Below are 27,382 nucleotides of genomic sequence, written 5' to 3' on the forward strand. Positions count from 1 at the left end.
AACATGTGACCAGCAGCAGAGGACTAGAAGCATCTCCTGCTTGTGTTTCTCTGTAGGCAGTCTGGGAAAGATCTGGGTCATGTGACCGCTGTATATAACATAGATGTTTTTTTTTTTTTTAAATTAAACAAAATTTCAGTCCCATCATTCACATGCAAAATTAGAAGGGACAATGTAAATTAAACAATGTGTGTTTTAATATCACTTTAAATTAACCTACACTTTAACCATTGGGCCTGTACCTACATTCCCTGTGCCCCATGCCATTTTAGCTCACCGTCAGAGCCCAAATACCCAGTGTTCCCTAGTGTGAGGGAACATATGACACTCTCCCTGCCTCCACACTCAATGGTTCACCCTACCAGCCCCTATGTCACTACAGGATTTAGTAGTGACCTAGGGGTCAGGATAACGAACCACTGGGCATTGAGAGGGACCCAAAGATCAGCACTCCTTGTGTTGGATTCTGATACTTCATGGGATTTTTTTTTCTTCAGTGAAGCAGCATTCGATGCCAAGGTAAATAGGAGAGGTAAGTTTCCACTATCTCCTTACCAGGGGATCATTTAGCAGCAGAGTAACTTAAAGCAACTTTATTCCTTCTTTAAACTTGTCATTATTGTTTATACAACGTTATTGAGATATCAGCTGAAATTTTCTTGTTTTACAGGTGCATCTCGAAAAATTAGAATTCATTTTATTTAAGTTATTCAATTTAACCAATTAAGCCCCGGAAGATTTTACCCCCTTCCTGACCAGGGGGTATTTTGCGATTCGGCACTGCGTGACTTTAATGGACAATTGCACGGTCGTGCGACGATGTACCTAAACTAATTTGACATCCTTTTTTTCCCACAAACAGAGCTTTCTTTAGGTGGCATTTGATCACCTGTGCGATTTTTTGATCATGCGCTATAAACAAAAAAAAAGCGACAATTTTGCAAAAATAACAATATTTTTCACATTTTTTTATATGAAATTCCCCCCCAAAAAAATGTAAAAATCAAAAATTTTTAACATTTTCGGCCAATTTGTTTTATGCTACATATGTTTGGTAAAAAAACTCACAAAAAGCGTATTTTGATTGGTTTGCGCAAAAGTTATCGCGTTTACTAACAAAGGGAAAGATTTTTGTCATTTTTGTTGTTTTTTTTTTTTAACGCGTAATGGCGGCGATCTGCGATTTTTTTTTTTTTTTTGGGGGACTGCGACATTGGGAAAGACAGATCGGACCCTTGACTGACATTTTTGACACTTTTGGGGTTACCAGTGACATTTCTACAGTAATCAATATATACATATGCACTGTTACTGTAAAATGACACTGGTAGTGAAGGGGTTAACTTTTTTTGAGAGGGAGAGGTGGTGTGTGTCCCTAGGGGTGTGATTCTAACTGTGATTGGCTGTGGCTTGAGCTGTAGGAACAGTGATCAACGGTCCTATATAGTAGAACCGTATGATCACTGTTTCTACACAGGAGAGAATGACAGGCAGCTTGTTTACACTAGCCGCCTGCCTTTCTCCCTCTCCACCGACGATCGCCGAGTGACCGGCGGACATCGGGGCTGCCGGTCACACGCGCGGAGGGGGGGTCCGTGACCGCACAGGAGCGCGCCCGCTCCCCAGAGCCTCACAGGCTAGTGATGTACCCATACGTCACTTTGCCTGTGAGGGGCTGACCGCCGCAGTATATGTACTTGCGGCGTTCGGCAAATGGTTAAAAAACCCATATAATAAATATATTAATTACACACAGAGTGATATACAGTGGGTACGGAAAGTATTCAGACCCCCTTAAATTTTTCACTCTTTGTTATATTGCAGCCATTTGCTAAAATCATTTAGGTTCATTCTTCTTCCTCATGAATGTACACATAGCACCCCATACTGACAGAAAGACACAGAATTGTTGACATTGTTGCAGATTTATTAAAAAAGAAAAACTGAAATATCACATGGTCCTAAGTATTCAGACCCTTTGCTGTGACACTCCTATATTTAACTCAGGTGCTTTCCATTTCTTCTGATCATCCTTGAGATGGTTCTACACCTTCATTTGAGTCCAGCTGTGTTTGATTATACTGATTGGACTTGATTAGGAAAGCCACACACCTGTTTATATAAGACCTTCCAGATCACAATGCATGTCAGAGCAAATGAGAATCATGAGGTCAAAGGAACTGCCTGAAGAGCTCAGAGACAGAACTGTGGCAAGGCACAGATCTGGCCAAGGTTACAAAAAGATTTCTACTGCACTTAAGGTTCCTAAGAGCACAGTGGCCTCCATAATCCTCAAATGGAAGACGTTTGGGACGACCAGAACCCTTCCTAGAGCTGGCCGTCCGGCCAAACTGAGCTATCGGGGGAGAAGAGCCTTGGTGAGAGAGGTAAAGAAGAACCCAAAGATCACTGTGGCTGAGCTCCAGAGATGCAGTCAGGAGATGGGAGAAAGTTGTAGAAAGTCAACCATCACTGCAGCCCTCCACCAGTCGGGGCTTTATGGCAGAGTGGCCCGACGGAAGCCTCTCCTCAGTGTAAGACACATGAAAGCCCGCATGGAGTTTGCTAAAAAAACACCTGAAGGACTCCAAGATGGTGAGAAATAAGATTCTCTGGTCTGATGAGACCAAAATAGAACTTTTTGGCCTTAATTCTAAGCGGTATGTGTGGAGAAAACCAGGCACTGCTCATCACCTGTCCAATACAGTCCCAACAGTGAAGCATGGTGGTGGCATCATCATGCTGTGGGGGTGTTTTTCAGCTGCAGGGACAGGACGACTGGTTGCAATCGAGGGAAAGATGAATGCGGCCAAGTACAGGGATATCCTGGACAAAAACCTTCTCCAGAGTGCTCTGGACCTCAGACTGGGCCGAAGGTTTACCTTCCAACAAGACAACGACCCTAAGCACACAGCTAAAATAACAAAGGAGTGGCTTCACAAGAACTCAGTGACTGTTCTTGAATGGCCCAGCCAGAGCCCTGACTTAAACCCAATTGAGCATCTCTGGAGAGACCTAAAAATGGCTGTCCACCAACGTTTACCATCCAACCTGACAGAACTGGAGAGGATCTGCAAGGAGGAATGGCAGAGGATCCCCAAATCCAGGTGTGAAAGACTTGTTGCATCTTTCCCAAAAAGACTCTTGGCTGTATTAGATCAAAAGGGGGCTTCTACTAAATACTGAGCAAAGGGTCTGAATACTTAGGACCATGTGATATTTCAGTTTTTCTTTTTTAATAAATCTGCAACAATGTCAACAATTCTGTGTTTTTCTGTCAGTATGGGGTGCTATGTGTACATTCATGAGGAAGAAGAATGAACTTAAATGATTTTAGCAAATGGCTGCAATATAACAAAGAGTGAAAAATTTAAGGGGGTCTGAATACTTTCCGTACCCACTGTATTTCAAGAATTTCTTTCTTTTAATTTTGATAATTATGACTTACAGCTAGTGAAAACCCAAAATTCAGTCTCTCAGAAAATTTGAATATTACATAAGCTCAATAAAAAAAAAAAAAGGATTTTTTTACAGAAATGTTGGTTCACTGAAAAGAATGTCCATGGACAGTATAGTATAAATTCAGGTGTTATGGAAGCCCAGGTTGCTATGATATCGGCCTTCACCTCATCTGCGTTTTTGGGTCTGGTGTCTCATGTTCCTCTTGACAATATCCCACACATTTTCTATGGGGGTTTAGGTCAGGTGCTTTTGCTGGCCATTCAAGCACAGTGATACCATGATCACTAAACCAGGTATTGGTACTTTAGGCAGGGTGGGTAGGTGCCAAGACCTGCTGGAAAATGAAATCAACATCTCCATAAGCTGGTCAGCAGAGGGAAGCATGAAGTGCTCTAGAATTCCCTGGTAGAGGGCTGCACTGACTTTGGACTTGATAAAACACAGTGGACCAACACCAGCAGAGGACATGGCTCTCCAAATCATCACACTGTGGAAACTTCACACTGGACCTCATGCAACTTGGATTCTGTGCCTCTCCACTCTTCCTCCAGTCTTTGGGACCTTGATTTCCAATTGAAATGCAAAATTAACTTTCATCTGAACACAGGACTTTGGACCACTGAGCAACAGTCCAGTCCTTTTTCTCTTTCAGACAGGTAAAACGCTTCTGACATTGTCTCTGGTTCAGGAGTGGCTTGACACAAGGAATGCGACAGTTGTAGCCCATCTGCTGGATTCGTCTGTTTGGGGTGGTTCTTGAAGCACTGACACGAGCAGTCATCCACTCCTTGTGAATCTCCCCCAAATTCTTGAATGGCCTTTGCTTCAAAATCCTCTCAAGGCTGCGGTTATTATGCCTGTGAACCCTTTTCTATCATGTTTTTTCCTTCTACGCAACTTTACATTAATATGCTTGGATACAGCACTCTGAACAGCCAGCTTCTTTAGCAATGACCCTTTGTGATTTACCCTCCTTGTGGAGGGTGTCAATGACTGTCTTCTGGACAACTGTCAAGTCAGCAGTCTTCCCCGTGATTGTGTAACCTACTGAACCAGTCTGAGAGACAATTTAAAGGCTCAGGAAAGCATTACAGGTGTTTTGAGTAAATTAGCTGATTAGATTGTGACACCATGAGTCTACAATATTGAACTTTTTCACAATATTCTAATTCTCTGAGATACAGAATTTTGGGTTTTCACTAGGTGTAAGCCATAATCATCAAAATTAAAAGGAAGAAATACTTGAAATATATCACGCGGTGTGTAATGAATCTATATAATATATGTGTTAACTTTTTGAATTGAATTACTGAAATTAACTTTTTGATGATATTCAACATTTTTGAGATACACCTTTTTTGTGCGATGCTTAATGTTTTTTAATGCTATATTAGAACCTTGCAGATTTCTGTAGTACTCAAGTGGCATAGAGCATGTAACTGGAACACTTACTGTCCAGTAACTAATCAGGACACCAGAGTTTGGGGATAGTGAAGGAAAGCTTGAAGGTAATGTTCCTTCTCTGTATACGTTCTACGGCTCACCTGTAGGTTGCTGATCCACCCCCAGACATGGATGATTGCTGTCCGGGTCTGGAAATCCGTTACACTGGATGAGTGTTCTGTAATACTTGGTAGACTCCTTTGGGATGCGCGTCAGATTTGGGTCACTGTAATTGGTGTAATACAAACCAAACCTTTCTGCGTAACCTGTTGCCCACTCAAAGTTATCCATAAGGCACCATGCAGTATAACCGCGGAGGTCCACCCCATCATACTTAACCGCTGTGGAGAAATAACAAAAAGGTCATGTTTAAGAAATTCCGCAATTTTTTAATGATATTTTAAAAAGTTACCCCTTTCTATACCCTCTGGAAAAACACCATACAGGGGGTCCCTGGGTTACAAACATCCGACTTAAGCCTCGTACACACGCAACAAATTTCCGCCGACCAGTAATCCATCTTTTGTCCAGAGTGCGTGTCTGTTAGTTGGAATGTGCTCTAGACTGCACATGAATTTTCCCGTACAACAGAATTCTACTTCAGAAGTCATGTCATGTGTTGGATTGCTTTCTATGTGTTCTTTCATCTCTGAGCATGCCTAGTCTTGCTCATAAGATTTTTCCCCATCGAAATCTGTACTAATGAGACGAAAATCGGACGTGTTTTGACGGAGGACAAAAATTTTAATGCCTGCACACCAGGATTTTGTCAGCCGAAAAGTCGGAGTCGACTGTCGAAAGCACCATACTAACAAGCCGAAAATCGGCAGATCGGTCGTCGGACGAAATTTCCCGGCCGAATTTCTTATCGTGTGTACGGGGCTTTAGAAACGACTCCTTCTTACAAAAGGAGGAAGACTACAGGAAGTGAGAGGAAATCTCCACCTAGGAAGGGAAATTCACTCCTGTAAGAGTTATCATGAGAAAAAGGGGTCTCCACTGAAGTTTTATCACTAATCTTTGTTTGCACAACAACCCAAAATTTTCAAAATCCAGTTGTCATAGGGACAGAAAGTGAGGTGAAATCTTCTGAACAGGGGTACAGACAGCAAAACAAATGGTACAGGGGTGTTAACCCTTCCCTATGCTATTCAAAAAACTTAAAAATGATTCTTTTGGCTGGGGCTGAACTTAAAAAATTTACCTGTTCCGACTTACAAACGATTCGACTTAAGAACAAACCTACAGTCCCTATCTTGTTCATAAACCGGGGACTGCCTGTACATGCAATTCTAAAAAGATACGGCCTGACTTGCTAACAACCAATGGGTGCTAATTTGTAATAAAAGTACCCTTTTAAATTATGGTTTACTCTATAAGGTACAGGTGACTCAAAGTTACACACACAACTATCTTCACCATAAAACATGACCAGGGCGGTGTAGTTAGAGGGGGGAGCACCAAAGCACCTATGTTACAGTTTGTGATTACATTTTGTTCTTGTCTGACCACCTGGACACCAATAGGTAAATTCGCTAGCTTAAACAAGGTGAAATCTCATGTGAACGATTTAATATGGGCCACTTGGTGGCACTACGCCTCTGGGGAAGATACTATACGATCAAGCCTAGACGTTGCACTGCTCTCTTTTGCAGAAACCTCAGATATGTGACCCATGTAGGTGTAGGTTGATTTTCTAAAACTGGAGAGTGCAAACTGATGCATCTGTACATAGAAACCAATCAGCTTCCAGATTGTTTTTTTTTTTCTCAAAGCCTAACCACTTCTGGACTGGAAGGTTTTACCCCCCTTAATAACCAGACCATTTTTTGCGATACGGCACTGCGTTACTATAATTGCACGGTCGTGCGACGCTGTACCCAAATAAAATTTATCTAATTTTTTTCCCACAAATAGAGCTTTTTTTTGGTGTTATTTGATCACCTCTGCGATTTTTATTTTTTGCGCTATAAACAAAAAAAAAAAAAGCGACAATGTTAAAAAAAATTATATATATTTTTTACTTTCTACTATAAAACACAGCCAATAAAAATGTTTTAATATGTAATCTGCTACATATTTTTGGTAAAATAAACAAAAAACCTTATAAGTGTATATTGATTGGTTTGTGCAAAAGTTATAGTGTCTACATACGATGCGATATTGTTATATAATTTTTAATTATTTTACTAGTAATGATGACGATCAGCAATTTTTAGTGGGACTGCGGCAGACAAATCGGACATCTGACACCTTTTGGGGACCAGTGACACAAATACAGTGATCAGTGCTAAAAAATATGCACTGTTACTATACTAATGACACTGGCAGGGAAGGGGTTAACATTGGGGGCGATCAAAGGGTTAAGTGTGCACTGACTGGGGGAAGACAGAGATCCAGGTTCCTGCTTAGCAGCAAGATAAGGTCTCCATCCTGTCCCCTTGCAGAACGGCAATCTTCCTTGTTTACATAGGCAGATCGCCAATCTGCCTCTCCCCAGGATGATCGTGGGTGGCCGGCGGACATTGGGTCTGCTGGACTCTTTTATTGACATCCCCGCTAGCCAATCACGGCATGACCGCGCCAATTAGTGGCTTTTGAACGAAACGATGCACAGGTACATCGTTTCACGTATTAGCGCCACATTGCAGCAGTAAATACATGGCGGCTAGTCAGCAAGTTGTTAATTGCACAAGCTGAGGTTACAAGCTGATTGGCTACCATGCACATCTGCAGCAGATTTTGCACCCTCAGTTTTAGTAAAACAAACCCAGTGATTTTTGGTTACTCCTTATATTCAACCTCAACTACCTTACAGAGATTTAGCACTCATAGTAGGGCCCCCTTCACACAGGGCATACTCGGTTTAAATCAGCAGGGTTTCTGTCTGCTGATCAGAGCAGGAGAATGACATGCCCATGTCTGCTCAGTTTTTGCAGAGCGGACACAGACCAGGCCCTAGGTCAGGTATAAATGAATTCCACTATCTGTTTACACCCAACTGCCCTCTGATCCAGTTCACCTAGACTAAGCATCCCAATCTGTTTTTTCTTGCTTTGTTTTTTTTTTTTGCGGATCGGAGGTAGGTAGGTGTAAACGGACACAAGTCTGTTTACACCCACCAGCCCATAGGGGTGAATGGAGGATCCAATCAGACCCTTCATGCGAATGAGGCCTAATGTGACCTGGGTGAGCTGATTGACTTTACCCTCAGCCACCCAACACTTATTTGGTCCTATGATCCTACAAAGATCTCAGGATAGCTCCATTTTCTGGCATTTGTTTTCTTTTTTCACACGTTTTCCTTTTGCTTTTTTTTTTTATTGCAATCAATGTACTGTTTAATAAGCTTTTCGGTGACAAATAAGTGAAAAGATATATCTATCTTCTATGTCACACTTCAGTGTAACAAGCTGATATTTAAGCTTATTGTTCTGTTCTTGAAATATATAAATAAAGATTATACAAAAAAAAAAAGGAAGTCCAAAGGCACTTAAAATAGGCTTGTGTCCAATATCTGCTCAGTTTATGAACTCCACTGTTAAACAGGATCTCCTAATATATAACACACGGGATGCTTCTTCCCATAATACATTATGGTTTCCATAATGGTCGTTGTTTAACGTTAAAGCTCCATGTACACGGGACGCTGGAAATGGCCGTTTAGGAGCAGTTGGGCGTTTTTTTCAGAAGCCCCTGAACCCATCTACATTTTATCTTATCTGTCCATGTACACCAGGTCGTTTACAGTCATTTGCAGGCAGTTGCATTCAGGGACTGTTTTTAGAACGCAATTATTTGCGTTCGAACGTGTGTTTCCCGGCGTTTCAAACGCACAAACGCGTCCGAACGCGATGACCCGCGTTTAGTGTTCGCGTTTTTCCATTTTAAAGGGGAATAATTTTTTTGACCTCTAGGAACGGTTCTAAACGCAAACGCCCGCTAAACGCGGGTACAAACGCGACCGAACGGATGTTTCAAACGTCCTAAAAATTCCAGCATTCAAAGGGACTTTTAACAACGTCCCGTGTACATGGAGCCTTAGTCACTAAAGGGGTTGGGCCTATATGAAAGCATGTCTGCTTACATACACCTAGTGCAACGTGATCTCTACATACAGTCCTGAGTCCCCTACTAGGGTGCAATATAGAAGAAGAAAATATGTTAAACATTAGGCTGTGCATGAGAGTTTTAACTAAATAAATTATATTCCTTGTCCTACGAGGAAGTAATAAACCTTTGGGTTGTATTGCCACCTACAGGAGGACTAGATACTGACAAAGAAAAAAAAGTAGGCCAGCCCAGAATTTGACCAAAGTTTTTTGCCAGGAGGATGGACAGCATTTCTTTATCTCTGCTGGTGTAAAAACAAATCTGGTTTTCCTCTTCTTCAATGTTAACTGAAATCAAGCTCTTTTCTACAGAGCTGCTGGAGGTTTCCCCTTCACTCACCCTCAACCTCACTTTTGCTGCATCCAGACCCCGTTGGGCTGAAAGTTACTGTACTGCCCTAGAGGTTCCACATGGGGTGCTTTCCTGACTTAGTGCTAGTTAAGTTAGCCGTGGATTTCCTTCCAGGTCCATAGTCATTGCCATTGTCTCTGTACTTTCCCTGTCTCTGAAAACTCTTCTATTGAGTAGGCTGGTTGGACAGGGCATTGAGAACTCCTGCATTTCATTGGTCACTTTGGTTATTTTTTTTTTCCCAGCTTATTTTGCTATGGAAAGGGTTAAGACTGTGGGACTGAGCACTAATGTATCTGCTGGGTGGATGTCACGGGTGTGCATGCCACACTATTTCCCACCATACAGCATTAACAAAGCATTCCTTGCTGCTGTTCCTGTTGCAAAAAAACACATAGAACTTCAATCTTTGATCTGTTCCTATTGCCCTTTACAGTGACTTTGGTCACTTTTAGCCATCCAACCCTCTGGTCACTGACCCTCACCTACTACAAGCTATCCAGATTTCATGAGGCCTTGCCTTTCTCCTGAGCCTGTGTGTTGCCTAACTGCTTTCCAAATGCAATATGTCTGATACTAGATACAGGGGGTAGGAGGGGGAGACAGTCCTGCTGTCTCACGTTTTACTAACTGGTCAGAAATTACAGCGTGCCTACCTGAGAATTTTTCTATAGTCATGCAGGACTTGATGATCTAAGGTTCCCAGTTATTTGTAGACTTTGATCCAAGGCCAAAAATGCGCTCCTGCAATCTTTACAGCAGATACTGTATCTGATTTTCCTCTGTTGTTTCTATGTTGCTATCAGATGAGCTTACCCTAAAGAGTCTAAAGCCTGGTATACACTAACACTGACAGCTCTGGTCGGAGCCGCTGTACTAACCATCCGACATTAGTACAGTGATCTCCCCCGCTGAGCTGTTCTGTTCCCCCACCAGAACATTCTGAGAGCACTGACCAGGAGTCGGTTGGCTGCTGGTTTTCCAGCATGCTCGCCAAATGGCCGACTTCTGTTGGACAGACTGACATATACACAAGACGAATGTCGGCCATATTTTTTTTGAAACTGCAAATGTATCCCGACATTCGCTTGATTTCCCCAGCAACACAGTCAATGTTACTCTGAGCCATTGTGTTCTCCCAGCAGGGAAAGCCATCCCCACCAAGAGAACACAGTGATTATTGCCAGTGGCTATAACAGGTGCTAGCTATAATTGCATGTAAAATTTGATCAACTTGGGTACATTCAGCCTGCTCATACATGGTTCGAATATTGGCCGGTTCCTGCTAATCAAGCTGAGATTCAAACCTTCTATGGCCGGCTTTAGCCTGTTGCTTTTACCAGTGCTGCTTCCAGCCTTGGGTCATATAAGCCTCTGTTGTAGCAAATGGTCTTTCCAACTGTTTTTAGGCAGAAAGCACTTGCTGGCTTTGTATCTATTTGGTGCGTAATTTGTGTAAAAGTGGTCCTTGCTCTGTGTGAATCCAGCTATATCTCACCTTAGCAAGACAACTATTATTCCAGAGGATACAGTACATCTGCTTTGAAGGACCCAATCGATAAGCAATTGGAAGCCTTCACCGCTGCCATTGACCCTCTGCTTGTGGATTGTGTGGAGCACATGACTATGGCTTTACATTTCAGCTGTGAAGCCTCTTGCATGCGTTTCCTGTCAATGTATATTGTATGAGTACTCATTGTCCTGAGCAAAAGAAGCCTAAGGAACAGACTAAAACATTGTTTCCATCTCTGACCATCAGGAAGTATCTCTTTAAATTCTTCACTCCCTCTAGTTCAACATCAAGGCTCCCTAAACTTGGCTCACTGTCCACCTGCAAAGTCAGGCACTTTAGTGTATGTTTTCCAAATCCTCAAACAAGCCGCCTTCGTGCTCCCACTTTTAAGTCTGTTGACGCGTGGGCACTTTGTGTCCCAGATGCCTGGGTGCTGCAGATAGCGTCCCAGGGCTACAAACTCAGGTTTCATTCCATGCCCCTTCTTGCTTTCTTCCTTCAATCCTCTCTGTCTCTCCTCACAGACTGGAAGATCTCCATCAGGCTTTCTCTGGCATTCTGAACCAAGATGTATAGTTCCAGTCCTGGATGCAGAGCATTATCATGGGTTTTACACCCAAGCTATTCACTGTTTTAAACCTTAAGGGGGTAATTTCCCTCATCCTTGACCTCAAAGCCCTGAATGTCTTCATTCGGGTCCACAAATTCATAATTGAATCGACAGGATCTTTCCTTGCTCCCTTCGCTTGGGAGGCTTTCTTGCTTCTGTACACATAAAAGATGCTTACTTGCATGTACTCATCTTTCTTAAGCACCAAGGTTTTCTTGCTGCAGAGCCTCTGCACTATCAATTTGTGATCCTGCCATTCAGCCTGTCTTTGGCACACTGGATGTTCAAGAATGTGTTGGCTCCAGTGTTAGCCCTGTTACACTCTTGAGGGCTCTGTTAGATTATGTATCCTTGACTGACCAGACATCAGGGACTACTTCCGACTCATTTCACCTAATGTGAGTCTATAGGTTTCCGCCCAGGAGCTTCTCTAATGGCATGAATCCTCTCCTTCCTGAGTTCGTTCTGGACCAGCATTTGGCTCTTAGCACCATCAAGATCAGGTCTCTGCTTTTAAGTTTTGCTTGAGAGACCATTGGTATCCAGTGTTAATTTTGACGTCAAAATTCGATTTCGTTTTAGCCGTAATTTAGTCATCTGAATTGTTTTAGTCAACTAAAATCTCCTACATTTTAGTTGACTAAAATCGAATGGGTTTAGTTATATTATAATGCATTATTTAAGCATTTCTCTAGAATTTCTTGCTTTCAGCAGCTTAGAAGCTCCCTACTTTTTTTTATGTGGCCGTGCAGTATTCATTTTGATGTCAAATTTAGATTTGGTTTTAGCCATAGTATTTTGACTAAAATGCCATTTTAGTTTTAGTCGTTTTTTAGTCATCTGAACTGATTTAGTTTTAGTTGACTAAAATAGTGTTAATTTATTTGACGAAAATATTTTCGTCGACCCCTCACTATTTGAAGAAGAGCTCTGTGCAGGAGATCTCCCATGGGGTTCTCCCACTCCATTTCCTTTTAACTCTGGGAGATCCAAACTTTTTTCTCGCTGCACTTCAGAACCCACTATCTGAACCCATTAGAGGTTTTCCTTTCTCTACTATCACCTATATATCACTATTTCCTTCTTGCCTAAAGTAGTCTCTGCCTTTCATCTGTTCTTCTGTTCTTTTGTCTGGTTAGGGTTTATTAAAATCATAAGACGTCCTTTTTGTCTAAAGTAATCTCTAGCTTGTACCTTCACCAGGACATTGTTTTTTCATCTTTTGTCCAGCTAGGTTTTATCAAAAGAAAATGTCATTCCATTGTCCGGATGTGGCTCGGGGTGTGTGAATCTATCTAATCTATTTTTCTCAGAAAGACTGATTCCCCTTTTGTCATTCTTGATGTGTCCTCGAATGGCATCTTGACTTTTGCATCCACCATCTCTAGGTGGATCAGACAGACCGCCATTCAAGCTTATGGTCTCAAGGATCGGCTTCTTTTCCTGTGAATGATAACTCCACCACGTCTGTGAGCTCCTTTTCAGCATTAGCCAACTGTTTTCTAGAAGGTTGCCAAGGTTGTTCTCCAAGTTAAACCAGGTTAACAAAGCTTTGTCACTTCTCAGTTGGACTGCTTTTGTACGTCCTGAAAATGTTAAACTTCTTGTGTCCCTTAATGGACGAGAAGGGAAATTGTATTTTTGCTCCTATCTTAAAAATCCTCTTATTCAAGTCCACTGGGGGACACGCTCCTCTATGTTAATGATCACGTTCTTCTTACTGCTTTGCTACAAAACGGAGGCATGCTGATATGTATATAGCTGAGTGGTTATACATTGGGATAGCCTACAGTTAAATATAGTTACATAGTAGGTGAGGTTGAATAAAGACAATAGTCCATCCAGTTCAACCTGTGTAGGTGTGTGTGGCCGTAATCATCTTGAATACCCCTGAATGTTCTGATTCTTGAGATGTACGTCTAAGAGTCTTTTGAAAGCCACCATACTTCCCGCAGAAACCACCTCTTGTGGTAGAGAATTCCACAATATTGTAGCTCTAACAGTAAAGTTATGTTTTTTTTTTTTTTTTGCGAGTGTCCAATTTTTCCTGTAGTCGGCAGTATAACCCAAAGGTTTAAAACTTCCTGTCTCCCAATGCACTCCAAGAAAAGGATTTGACAGTAAGTACAAAAATCCTATTTTTAATGGATTATTATCCTAATATCTATAGCATGTAAAAGGGTCATAGATTTAAAGGAAATGTACACTATATGGCAAAATGTAACCTGATTATTTTTTCTTTTCAGGGGCAGGGGAGGGAAAAGTGCAAACATTTTAACTTGAACCTCTGCTGTGCTCCATTACTAAAATCCTAGTCTGGGCTCTTTAGGGATCTGTAATGTATCTACTCTATAAATAATTAATAGTGGGCGTCTATCCTATCAAAAATGTGATACTCCAAATGAACAAACCTTTTGCCTAATGAAAATAAAATAGTGTGTAGATGCCCCTTGATGTATTATACCACTTAAGATATTAACAACATAGCAAATAAGGTTCAGCGCTATCACCCTAGGAAATTACAAATAAAACTTCAAAATAATATTCCAATTGCAACATTTTAATTGTCCATCAAAAAAATCTAACCAAACCAAAAAAATATATACATTGGGTATAGAAAAGTATCACCCCCTTTAAAATAATCACAAATAAAAATAATTAAATTATTTGGCTCAACACCAAACGATATGTCTGGCGGAAATCCAATACAGCTTACCATCCAAATAACAGCATTCCATTTCCTACAGTAAAGCATGGAGGTGGTAATATCCTGTTATGGGGTGGTAATATCCTGTTATGGGGGTGGTAATATCCTGTTATGGAGGTGGTAATATCCTGTTATGAGGGTGGTAATATCCTGTTATGGGGGTGGTAATATCCTGTTATGGAGGTGGTAATATCCTGATACGGGGGTGTTTCTCTGCAGCAGGGACTGGAGCATTTGTCAGGATAGAAGGTAAAATAAATAGGGCAAAATACCGTCAAATTCTTGAGGAAAATCTGCTGCCTTCTGCCAGAAAGTTGTCATTGGGAAGAAGGTTTACCTTCCAACATGGCAATGACCCAAAGCACACAGCAAAAATGACCACACAGTGGTTGAAGGATAAAAAGGTGAATGTCCTTGCATGGCTTAGTCAGAGAGTCAGAGCCCAGACTTAAACCCCATTGAAAATCTGTGGAATGACTTGAAGACTTCAGTCCACAAATGTTCACCATCAAATTTAACTGTACTTGAGCAGTTCTGCAAAGAAAAGTAGGCAAATATTGCAAAGTCTAGATGTGCAAAGTTAGTAGAGACCTATCCCAACAGACTAAAGGCTGTAATTAAAGCAAAAGATGGTTCAACAAAATACTGACACAAAGTAATCCTTTTTCCAACTCAGTGATTTTATTTTTGACTTTTTTTTTTCCAAACATGCTGGTGTTCTATCTTTCACTTGGATGTTATAAGTTGCACTCAGTAAATACAGCTGGATCAAACAAAAACTGTGTCTGTCTTTATTTCAGGCTGCAAAGCAACAAAATGTGTTTATTTTAAAGGGGGCGATTTTTTTCTATACTCACTGTATGTATTGTAATGGTCTTATATTTATATAGCCCATTACATACCTTAATAATTCCTAACTTCAAACCAACACATTGACAGCTCCCACTAAGCCGATTCTCTTTAAGGAGTTCTTAATGAAGTTTATTTTACTTGTACCTTTCAGAGCCTCATTGATGTAGTGCTTGTAGTAGTGATTCCGCCATTTGTCATTTAGGTTTGTCCCACGTTCAGAAACTCCATTCTCTGTCACATAAATAGGGGGGTTGTTGTATTGTTCCTTTATCCAATTCAGAATCCTCCGGAAGCCAAAAGGAGTCACTTTGAGCCAAATAGAACCGGCCCCGAGCCAGCTGCGGTCAGCCATAGTTGCTACTCCCCTAGGTAAAGGCATTTCAGTGTCATTTATTGAATTTTGAATATTGAAAACAGTAATAAAAAACACACAAAATACATAAATGCAAACTGTTTTACCTGCCAAATGATTTAAATTTCTGCCTTTCAGGTATGGGATTTACATATGCACATGGCTTGCTGAGGGGGCACCCGCAGGTAGAGAGGAGTGGACAGCACCAGCAGGAGTCTCCAGGAGAGGAGGTAAGGGACCTCTCTGTTCAACACCATTGCACGGAGCAGGTAAATATACCTTTATTTTTGTTTTTTTTTTTTTTTTTTTTTTAATTTTAAAAAATTGCCTTCACAGCCACTTTAATGTTGTAAACCAGGGGTCTCCAAACTTTGTAAACACAGTGCCAGTTTACTGCCCTTGAGACTTTAGGGGGGCTGGACAGTGGAAGTAGATAATGCCTAAGGCTTGGTGGTCAGTGGGAGTGAAAAATTACATAGCACCCCTGGGGGTGGTGGAGAAGGTTCTTAACCACTTGCCCACCGCTCACATTGAGCGTACTGCGGCAAAGTGGCACGATCCCGTCCAGCGACGTAGACCTACGTCGCTGGACTCCTCCCCCTGTAGGCGGCCCTCGCGCGCCGCCGGAGGAGCGCTCCCGCTGTTTTCATTCACAGCGGGAGTCGGGCCAGGGGAGGAGCAGCGGCGATCGCCGCTGCTCTGCCCCAATCGTCGGGGAATCGAGTGAGGAGATCCCCTCGCCTGTGTAAACAGAGCAGGCGGATCTCCATAGTGACAGGGACTGACAGATCGGAGTGTTCAGCATAGCTGGACATCCGATCTGTCCCTGTCTCACACAGTCACCTCCCCCCCCCACACGTCAGTAAGCACCAGGCATACATTAACCCCTCCCTCTCCAATAAAATTAACCCCTTCACTGCCAGTGTCATTTTTACAGTAACAGTGCATATATATAGCACTGATTACTGCAGTAATGTCACTGGTACCCCCAAAAGTTTAAAAAATGTCAGTCAAGGGTCCGATCTGTCCGCCGCAATGTCGCAGTCCCGCAAAAAAAAACGCAGATCACCGCCATTACGCGTTTAAAAAAAAACACCAAAAATGACAGAAATCTTTCCCTTTGTTAGTAAATGCAATAACTTTTGCGCAAACCAATCAAAATACGCTTATTGTGATTTTTTTTACCAAACATAGGTAGCAGAAAACAAATTGGCCAAAAATTAAAAAAAAATTAGATTTTTACATTTTTTTGGGGGGGAATTTCATATAAAAAAATGTTAAAAATATTATTTTTTCAAAATAAACGCTTTTTTTTGTTTATAGCGCAAAAAGTAAAAATCGCACAGGTGATCAAATACCACCAAAAGAAAGCTCTGTTTGTGGGAAAAAAAGGACGTAAATTTCGTTTGGGTACGGCGTCGCACAACCGCACAATTGTCAGTTAAAGTTGCACAGCGCCGAATCGCAAAAAGTGGCCTGGACGGAAGACAGCAAAATCCTCCGGTGGTAAAGTGGTTAAAGAGGTTGTAAAACCCTGGACGAAAAAAAAAACCTGTAGGACAAAGGCATAATGCATCGCATACAAGCTCATTATGAAATACTTACCCTAGAACGAAGCCCTCCAGCGGCGCCCGCTCATCGCTGAGACAGCTGACATCTTCCTTGGTGTTCCTTCCCAGTTCGTGGGCTGTGAGTGGCCGGAGCCTTAATAACATCACTCCCGTGCATGTTTGCGGCATGGGCTCTGAAGGTCCAGCACAGTAAGCCGGACCCTCAGAGAGAATGCAACGTCATCAGGTGCAAGCACTCTGGACATCTCCTAAATGGTGCAAGTTTAGGAGGTATTCACAGTACCTACAGGTAAGCCTTATTATAGGCCTACCTGTAGGTACAAGTGGTGTAACAAAGTTTACAACCACTTCAAAGCGGAGTTCCAGACATTTTTTTTGTTTATTTTTTTTAATTAAAATTACTCCAGTTATAGTCACAGCTCATTCTTTTACAATTAGCTATCTGCAAACGTGTCCCCTTTTCTGTAGTTGTGAAGCATTGATAACTTAGTTCTCCTGCACAGTGCGGCCATGCAGACTGTGGGCATGTGAAGCCCACTGGGTCTCTCTCCCAGGATGGCGCTTATCTCCACCATGCATCGCATCATTTCCTGTTTGGACATAACCCAATGCTACCAGCCGGGGATGCCCATTGACTCCTGGGATTGATGACACTCCAAGGAGCCAATGAGCGGCCAGAAGTGATGTACCTCGCTGCGGTGAGATACACAGGAAGAGAATCGATATGCAATTTAAATTTAGTTAAAATCGATCAAAAAAAATTGCCAATATATTTTTAAATTGCAACAATGAACTGGATGGCGCAAAGTTTTAAAAGTGGGTAGAACTCCGCTTTATTATTGTAGTCAATGGGAGGAATAGTGCCCTATTGTTGGTGTCAGTGGGAGAGTTAGTTCCCCATCATTGGTGTCAGTGAGAGGAATAGTGCCCCATCATTGGTGTCAGTGAGAGGAATAGTGCCCTATTATTGGTGTCAGTGAGGTGAGAGGAATAGTGCGCCATTATTGGTGTCAGTGCGAGGAATAGTGCCCCATTATTGGTGTCAGTGAGAGGAATAGTGCGCCATCATTGGTGTAAGTGGGAGGAATAGTGCGCCATCATTGGTGTAAGTGGGAGGAATAGTGCCCCATCATTGGTGTAAGTGGGAGGAATAGTGCGCCATCATTGATGTAAGTGGGAGGAATAGTGCGCCGTCATTGGTATAAGTGGGAGGAATAGTGTGCCATCATTGGTGTAAGTGGGAGGAATAGGGTGCCATCATTGGTGTAGGTGGAAGGAATAGTGCCCCATCATTGGTGTAAGTGGGAGGAATAGTGCGCCGTCATTGGTATAAGTGGGAGGAATAGTGTGCCATCATTGGTATAAGTGGGAGGAATAGTGCGCCATCATTGGTGTAAGTGGGAGGAATAGTGCGCCGTCATTGGTGTAAGTGGGAGGAATAGGGCACCATCATTGGTGTAAGTGGGAGGAATAGTGCGCCATCATTGGTGTAAGTGGGAGGAATAGTGCGCCGTCATTGGTGTAAGTGGGAGGAATAGTGTGCCATCATTGGTGTAAGTGGGAGGAATAGTGCGCCATCATTGGTGCAAGTGGGAGGAATAGTGCGCCGTCATTGGTGTAAGTGGGAGGAATAGTGTGCCATCATTGGTGTAAGTGGGAGGAATAGGGCGCCATCATTGGTGTAAGTGGGAGGAATAGTGCGCCATCATTGGTGTCAGAGGAAGAATTTGAACTCCATCATTGGTGTCAGTGGGAGGAATAATACCCTGTTGTTGAGGTCAGAGGGAGGAATAGTGTCACACGGGCCGGATATAGGCAAGCAAACAGCTGTATACGGCCTGGGTGCCGCATCATGGAGAATACTGTTGTAGACTATAGTATTAAACTATAGCATTTCAGTCCGGTTTCCAGTTTGGAAATTGGTGCGGCGCCGCAAAGTCTCCCATTACTGGCAATAGGCTGCCATCTGTCAAATTGCGCCAATGTGAACGGGGGCTTAGAGATTAAAAAAGACCTGAAATCAAAGCAGTCCCAATTTGACTTCTACAAAAATCTCAAGAAAAGTTGAGTTAATCTTTATGTCTTTCATAAGCACGCCAACACATAAAATTAAAAGAGATAATCTGTTAGTTGCAGCAATTTAGTCATATATCAATTTAGACACATGTTATATATGCTATTCCACTCTGTAAATAAGTAATTTGCAAACATACCAGTGTCACCTACACCCCAGGACAGAAAATAAAGATAACTTATGTGGCTTATTATATTTTCATTGTATTGAGTGCCATGGTGTTGCGTTTGGAAAGGAAAAGTGTCATTTTGGAGTTATATATAAAGTGAGCGACAAGCATGTTGATGTCTCTTACCTGTCTGCATCATATGACTGCGTGCTTTGGGGAAAATTGAGGGGAGAAGTCAAGACGGTGGTGTAGTGATTGAAGCCAAAGAAGTCATATGTTCCTTTAATTCTTTTTTTCTCTTCCTCTGTGAATTCAGGAAGCCTGATTGTAATTCAAACACAAAATGTTACTACAATAAAGCACATCTCTGGCCCAAAACTGTTTCCAGTTTCGGATCTACTGGGAAAAATGTAGAATCAGTGTTTTTATTGCTGTGTCCCCATTTGAGAGAACTTCCTATACTTTTTTTTCCTCCCTGTTACCAGGTGATTGAGGAACAGTGTTGTCTACAAAGGCAATAAGAAACAGGCATAAGTAAATAGCCAACAGAGGTTTTAGAGTCGGTTCACACTAATCCGACTCAAAGTCGCCCCAACTTCGGGCGACTTTGAAGTCGCCCGTGCAGCGTGACTTTATCGGGGCTTGCAAATGACTTCTCATAATAGAAGTCAATGCAAGTCGCTCTGACTTTGCCAAAAAATAGTGCAGGAACCTTTTTCTAAGTCGGAGCGACTTGGGAGCTACTTGTCAGGCGACGTCGGATTAGCGTGAACCGGCTCTTACTTTACATAAATAAATAAATGCTTTTTGTCCCAGCTCTCAGGAAATTTCCCTCCACTTCCTGTCCCCGGGGGAGAAAATAAAGGATAGTCTCCATAATGAGGTCTAAGATAGCAATAACTCAACAAAAGTTCATTTAGCCCTTCCCTGCTGTGTCCAAAGCAATGGAAAAAAGTTTTGGGGCTCCAAGGAAAATACATTGGTCTACTTAAAAAAAGATGTCTAAAAGTAAAGGAAGGGAACGACTACCGGTATTTACTGCTGTATGACAAAAAATATACTATATAAGTATATATCCTCGCCCCTCTGGAGAGATCCTAAATAAGTTACTAAACCGGTGTATTTTAATTGAATAAATAAATAAATATTTGGTGTCAAGTGATAAGAGCGTGTTATTAAGCAGCTGCTATAGTTTAAAAAATCGTGAAGGTAATTAGCCCCCTGAGGGGTTAATATAGCGCTTGCTGTTAGACAATCAGGGGTGAGTAATTTCTTGTTCACACACCTGAGTGATGAATATTTATAAGGGAGTATTAATATTCCCTAAAGGTGATAACAGGTATAATAAAGTGCAGAGTGCTGAATAATCAAAATAAATTATTATGTGAATAATACAATAGTGTTTATAAGGGAGTAATAATCTTCCCTAAAGGTGATAACAGGTATAGTAAAGTGCAAAGTGCTGAGTATTCAAAAAAATTATTATGTGAATAGTCCCAAAAGTGATCTAGGTGAGAGGTAGTAGAGAGGAGACATTGGAGCTGGCAGCAGAGGAGCAGATGCTAATACATACAGTATCTCACAAAGACCCTGAGGATCGGTTCCCACTACAGGAGTTGAGGACCACAGTGAACCATGGTTCTGTAGTCTTCTGGGACCTGTGATGTGGGAAGGAGTTTGCAGCGACAATCTAAGCCAGAAATGGAAGCAAGTACCTGTCAAAACCAAGTACCCACTCCACCCAAAAAACTGCCACCCACAAAACGTTATTTTATGATTCAAAATTCTAAATAAAATTAAATCTGGACTTCATCAGTTCTGCTTGTGGTACTTTCAGGGCCGGTGCTTCCACTAGGCAAACTAGGCAGCTGCCTAGGGCGCATTGCCACCTAGGGGCGCAGCCAGGAGTCGGCACTCTCTCTCCATCATGAATGATTATTGTGAGCTGAGGGGAGAGGTGGCGGTAGGGGAGGAAGAAGGGACAAAGAAAGATGCCAGGTGTCTTGGGCAGTGGCGGAACTATCAGGCCCTGGCTTTCCACCACTGTTGGAGGGGCCCTAAGAGGCAGGAAGTGAGTCCACCAGCGTGCTGCCTGCATGATGATCCTCTTCAGCTGGAGCTGAACGGCCTTAACCCCAGGCAGGAAGTGACTCTCTGCACTGAGCTGGTGGACAGCCGTTCATTTCCCTGGGTTGGTATTAAGCAGGGAGTGGAGGAGAGCTTAACCTGAGCCGAAGCTCTGCACTGGAGGGCAGAACCTTTACTGGGGCAGAAGCGACGAGGCACCGGAATGGTCTGAGGAGGTTGGTGATGAAGGACATGCGGAGCTCTCTGACTGCTGCTTTTCCCTCCACCAGGAGTCGGTTGGAGCTGTGGTGAGCACTGTAGTCAAGGAGAGGAGCATCCTGGGAGAAGGAATCAGCAGGATCACTGTGAAGGAGGGCAGAGTGGGGGGCCACTCTCTTCATACCGCCCAGTGAGTGTCCCCAGAACAGGGGAACGGGGTCCCTGGGTGTTACATGGAGCATCCCTGGTATGAAAGGGAATCGGGGTCACCAGGTGTGCCATGGGGAATCAGAGTCACCAGGTGTGACATGGAGGATAGGGGTCACCGGGTGTAACAGGAGTTCGGGGTCACCAGGTGTGCCATGAGGAATTGGGGTGCCTGGGTGTGCCATGGGGGATTGGGGTCCCCAAGTGTGACACGGAGGAACATCAGGGTCCCCAGGTGTGACATGGGGAAACATCAGGGTCCCCAACTGTGACATGGAAAAACATCAGGGTCTGACATAGAGGAACATTGGGGTCACTGTGTATGATAGCATGACATGGAGGAACACGGGGGTCCCTGGGTGTGACATGGAGGAACATCAGGGTCAGTGGGTATGACAGCATGACATGGAGGAATATTGGGGTCCAAGGGTGTGACATGGAAAAACATCAAAGTCCCTGGGTGTGACACGGAGGGACATTAGGGTCCCCGAGTGTGACATGGAGGAATATGGGGGGGGGGGTCACTGGGTATGAAAGCATAACATGGAGGAACCATCAGATCAGGGTCACTGGGTATGACATAGAGGAGTTTTTAACCCCTTCCTTTTTTTTGGGGGGGGCGCAAGTAGCTGGTCTTGCCTAGGGCGTCCCTGGGTACTTTCCACCTTGTGCAACTAGGTCTTTATTGTTGTTTGTGTCCCAACTGAGGAAATTCATATGTCGTTGGGGGGGGGGGGGGGGGGTTAGAGTAGTTTAGCTCAGAAGGCAAAAAGAGGGGGTCACTAAACCCTTTTTATTTTAGTTCAGAAAGTCCAGACATACATAAAATGTATTACTCCTTCCCGGCAACCTAGTCTATCACTGAGTAACTCCTCTGTCTCCCTGTTGCTGGTCGCTCCCCACACATGCGTGTTCCCAACTGGAGTTGTGTTTGTCTATTGAAGCACAGTTGGCAAACCATGCCCCTGCATCCCTCCTCCCAGGTAAAAATCAATGAGGCATTATTACTATTTTAACTCCAGTTTCTGTACCCCAACAGTACTGTACACAGACCTGTTGTATGTTTGTGTACATGTAGCACCCTCCTAGATACAGTAGGTGCTAGGAAAAAGCATAATATGCTCCATCTGCTTTTCAGGGGAGCGTGATCTTCTAGTTTTGCCTGTTGCATGTTTCCATGTGTGATTCACTGGGTATGAGGGAGTGTCACACCTGTATCCAAAAGGGGAGCCTGTTGGACAGTGGAGGAAACCCAGCCAGTGACACATAGGCTTTTGTGAGAGTTTCAGTGGGAAGGCCCATTTGCAGTGCATCCTGGGATTGCTTATAAAGGCCAGGGGGACATGTGACAGGGTGTCTTTGGCGGGAAGCAGAGTCTCAGGAGGAGGGTGACAGCTGCCTCTCCTCCTGTTGCATGAGGAAAGTGTTTTTTGGCGGTCGGCCTAGTGAACCAGGTGTGGAGCTGAGCTGCAGAGGATCCTGTAAAGCTGACAGTGGAGCTGCTGGCAGAGTCCTCTGGGAGGAACAGTGTCCGTGAGTGCCAGGGGACTTGCCAAAGGGTCTGCCCAGGAAGGGGGACCACTCTAGTGAAGTCAGAGGATAAAGGGTCAGCTCACACAGTGTGTCAGAGTAAAGGGGGTGCCGTGTAAAACCCCGAAGAGTAGGGAACATGGGGGTGCCAAGTAGGACCCTGAAGAGTGATTCACTGTACGGTGCAGTTCGCTTAATTCTACTTCACTTTAATGGCATGGCGAAGCAGCGGCCTTGCCGCATTCAGTGTTAATCAGATGTCCCAGCAAATTGTGCATATTTATACAGTTGGAGTATTCCACTCATCCCTTCTCCTATCCCAGTTCTCAAATAAATCAACAAAAACCCAAACCCCTGGACTGTTTTCTGACTAATCCAAGCACTTAGAATATGCTAAATCATCAAGTTGTTGCTATGGGTAACCCAGGGGAATCCGTAACCAGCAGCTCCCATGGGAGTAGTGCTACATACACTTGGATTAACATGACAGCCTAATATTACACAAATTTGCACAGAGTGGATTCAGCGAGCCAAACTTTTGTACAAATTCTCACCTAGACTGTGTCAGGCCTTGTGCTAAGCTCCTTTCTAGCACCCGTGATTTCATTATCTCGTTGTAGTCGCCATTGTTGAAAATTGGGTTTGCAAACCATCCTCCATAAAACTAGATAGACAAAAAATGAGAAAATAAAAGTTTCAGTGAGATCAGATATATTCAATATTTAGCAGTTTTGTTTAGGCTAATTTGTAAATGATGGATTCTGATTGGTTGGCGCAGATTACAGCTATGTGTGTACCCAATAATGTAAGTTTCATTATAATTTGTAAGAGCAAATGTATATCTATTTCTGGACATGCAATTGCACACCTCCTGTTTTTACAGATGAGAAATGACAGTGAAAGGGTGAAAAGGTCTCCTTCAATGATGTACAAAGTACTTTTAGTCAATATGATACAATTATATCTGGTTCATTAAGGTCACTGGGCCATATAAAAAAAAATATTCAGAGATTTGACTACAGTTCATACAGAGAAGAAATGACTATCCTGCAGAAGGATTAAGCTGCTGAACTTTTGGCACAATAATGAGGACTCATAATCCTATTTCTGTAACAGTTTAACTGGAGCGGTTACATAGTTACAGCGCATTGCGAAAGTATTCGGCCCCCTTGAACTTATCGACCTTTTGCCACATTTCAGGCTTCAAACATAAAGATATAAAACTGTAATTTTTTTGTGAAGAATCAACAACAAGTGGGACACAATCATGAAGTGGAACAAAATTTATTGGATATTTCAAACTTTGTTAACAAATAAAAAACTGAAAAATTGGGCGTGCAAAATTATTCAGCCCCCTTAAGTTAATACTTTGTAGCGCCACCTTTTCCTGCGATTACAGCTGTAAGTCGCTTGGGGTATGTCTCTATCAGTTTTGCACATCGAGAGACTGACATTTTTGCCCATTCCTCCTTGCAAAACAGCTCGAGCTCAGTGAGGTTGGATGGAGAGCGTTTGTGAACAGCAGTTTTCAGTTCTTTCCACAGATTCTCAACTGGACATTGACTTGGCCATTCTAACACCTGGATATGTTTATTTGTGAACCATTCCATTGTAGATTTTGCTTTGTTTTGGATCATTGTCTTGTTGGAAGACAAATCTCCGTCCCAGTCTCAGGTCTTTTGCAGACTCCATCAGGTTTTCTTCCAGAATGGTCCTGTATTTGGCTCCATCCATCTTCCCATCAATTTTAACCATCTTCCCTGTCCCTGCTGAAGAAAAGCAGGCCCAAACCATGATGCTGCCACCACCATGTTTGACAGTGGGGATGGTGTGTTCAGGGTGATGAGCTGTGTTGCTTTTACACCAAACATAACGTTTTGCATTGTTGCCAAAAAGTTTGATTTTGGTTTCATCTGACCAGAGCACCTTCTTCCACATGTTTGGTGTCTCCCAGGTGGCTTGTGGCAAACTTTAAACGACACTTTTTATGGATATCTTTAAGAAATGGCTTTCTTCTTGCCACTCTTCCATAAAGGCCAGATTTGTGCAGTATACGACTGATTGTTGTCCTATGGACAGAGTCTCCCACCTCAGCTGTAGATCTCTGTAGATCATCCAGAGTGATCATAGGCCTCTTGGCTGCATCTCTGATCAGTCTTCTCCTTGTATGAGCTGAATGTTTAGAGGGACGGCCAGGTCTTCGTAGATTTGCAGTGGTCTGATACTCCTTCCATTTCAATATTATCGCTTGCACAGTGCTCCTTGGGATGTTTAAAGCGTGGGAAATCTTTTTGTATCCAAATCTGGCTTTAAACTTCTCCACAACAGTATCTCGGACTTGCCTGGTGTGTTCCTTGTTCTTCATGATGCTCTCTGCGCTTTAAACGGACCTCTGAGACTATCACAGTGCAGGCGCATTCATACGGAGACTTGATTACACACAGGTGGATTCTATTTATCATCATAAGTCATTTAGGCCAACATTGGATCATTCAGAGATCCTCACTGAACTTCTGGAGAGAGTTTGCTGCACTGAAAGTAAAGGGGCTGAATAATTTTGCACGCCCATTTTTTCAGTTTTTTATTTGTTAACAAAGTTTGAAATATCCAATAAATTTCGTTCCACTTCATGATTGTGTCCCACTTGTTGTTGATTCTTCACAAAAAATTACAGTTTTATACCTTTATGTTTGACGCCTGAAATGTGGCAAAAGGTCGCAAAGTTTAAGGGGGCCGAATACTTTCGCAAGGCACTGCATGTTATTAACAGATGAATTAAAATTAAAATTAAAAGATCAGAAAGTATTTCCGAATGCATTATGTCTGCTCAGCTGCACCCAACCCATTCAAAATGCACAACTTTCGGCAACATTGTTTTGTAACTACAATAGAACCCCAGCAGGTGTTAATAATAAGTTGTGTACCAATGGGTGGGGGGCAGTTGGTTTTTGGGAGGTAGGGGATGTGGGGTGGGTCTTGTAACTCTTGTGGCATACTTTTTTGGGGGGTCGGGGGGGGGGGCATGAGACTTATCTTGCTATTATTGTATTTTGTTTACACACTAAAGATTATTTTAGGTGGTAGCTTGCTGGGTGTCTGTACCTTCCATTTCTCTCTTTTTTGCATTATTCTATTTTGGTCACACCCAAAAAAACGCCTGCTACAAAAACGCCCAGGTGTGTTGTAGCAGGCGTTTTTTTGGGGCATTTTTTGGGGGTCTTTGGAGGCAGGCATAACATCTGAACTTCTGTACAGGGGTATATATACACACACACACTTATATGTATTTATACACATACACATATATAGGTGTGATAGGAGCGGAGACATATGCCTGTTAATTATTTCATTAGCGCAAGCATAGGGTGCTGCTACTTTCACACCTATATATGTGTATGTGTATACAGGGCTGTGGAAGAGAGTAGAGATTTGGCGGGGCTATCTTATATACTGGGGGGCGTATTCACTAATGATTGGCCTCTGAACCCCCTAGTCACTCCAATCACATTCCTAGCATTCTCCTGCCCCCTCAATTGGCTTTTACTGATAGTTCTGGTCCAATCACGGGCTTTTAAAGCCCAGTTCCTGTCCCATTGCATTTTGGTCGGTTCTGGTTGCCGAATTCCGAACTTTTTCAGCAAAAAGTTTGGAAGTCGGCCGAATTTCGAACAGTCAATGTTCGAGTCGAACCGATGGTCGACCCGAACCGTTCGATCATCCCTACTACTAATAAGTTAATATGTTCTCTTAATCTGTTAGTTCATATTTTTATGAAAACATAGTTTAAGACTGGTGATAAACCTCACTGGGTCCAACACCATTTCCAAGCTTGTAATAAGGTTCATTAAATCCAAAAGCCCAAAGCTGGTAATAAACTTCATTATGTCCTATATTACAGAGCTGGTAACAAGCTTCCTTAGCTAAATATGTGCAATGTTACAGAGTTGCTTAAAATGGTATGGCAGACACGCATTCACTATTGCTTTGTGGTTTTTAACACCATATGGATTTATTAATCCTCATTTTATTTATTTCTAGCTTATGCAAACAGGCAAAGGCCTAGCTAACACTGATTTGTATTACCAGGGCCTGGATGTATCTTATATTTCCATCAATGTGGGTTCGCCTTATTTACCTTTGTCAGACTTGGAACTATGAGCTAGCAGATTATGAGGACATGTTGTTAACTTAATAGTAGTACT

General features: G+C 42.7%; 1 protein-coding gene across 1 annotated transcript in view; it reads right to left on the reverse strand.

Moving 5' to 3' along the window:
* The window catches only part of LOC309558740 (uncharacterized protein), a gene marked incomplete at its 5' end in the record, with an annotated part of 184,416 nt that overhangs the window by 1,057 nt on the left and 155,977 nt on the right, over positions 1-27,382 (reverse strand). Inside the window, 4 exons of the mRNA XM_082261787.1 lie at positions 5,007-5,246; positions 15,196-15,416; positions 19,344-19,478; positions 23,735-23,844. Of these exons, the coding sequence (XP_082117913.1) occupies positions 5,007-5,246; positions 15,196-15,416; positions 19,344-19,478; positions 23,735-23,844 (706 nt within the window). The remainder of the gene's footprint in view (positions 1-5,006; positions 5,247-15,195; positions 15,417-19,343; positions 19,479-23,734; positions 23,845-27,382) is intronic.

The sequence above is a fragment of the Pelophylax lessonae genome (genome assembly GCF_965119305.1).
Source record: "Pelophylax lessonae genome assembly, chromosome: 6".
Taxonomy (NCBI): domain Eukaryota; kingdom Metazoa; phylum Chordata; class Amphibia; order Anura; family Ranidae; genus Pelophylax; species Pelophylax lessonae.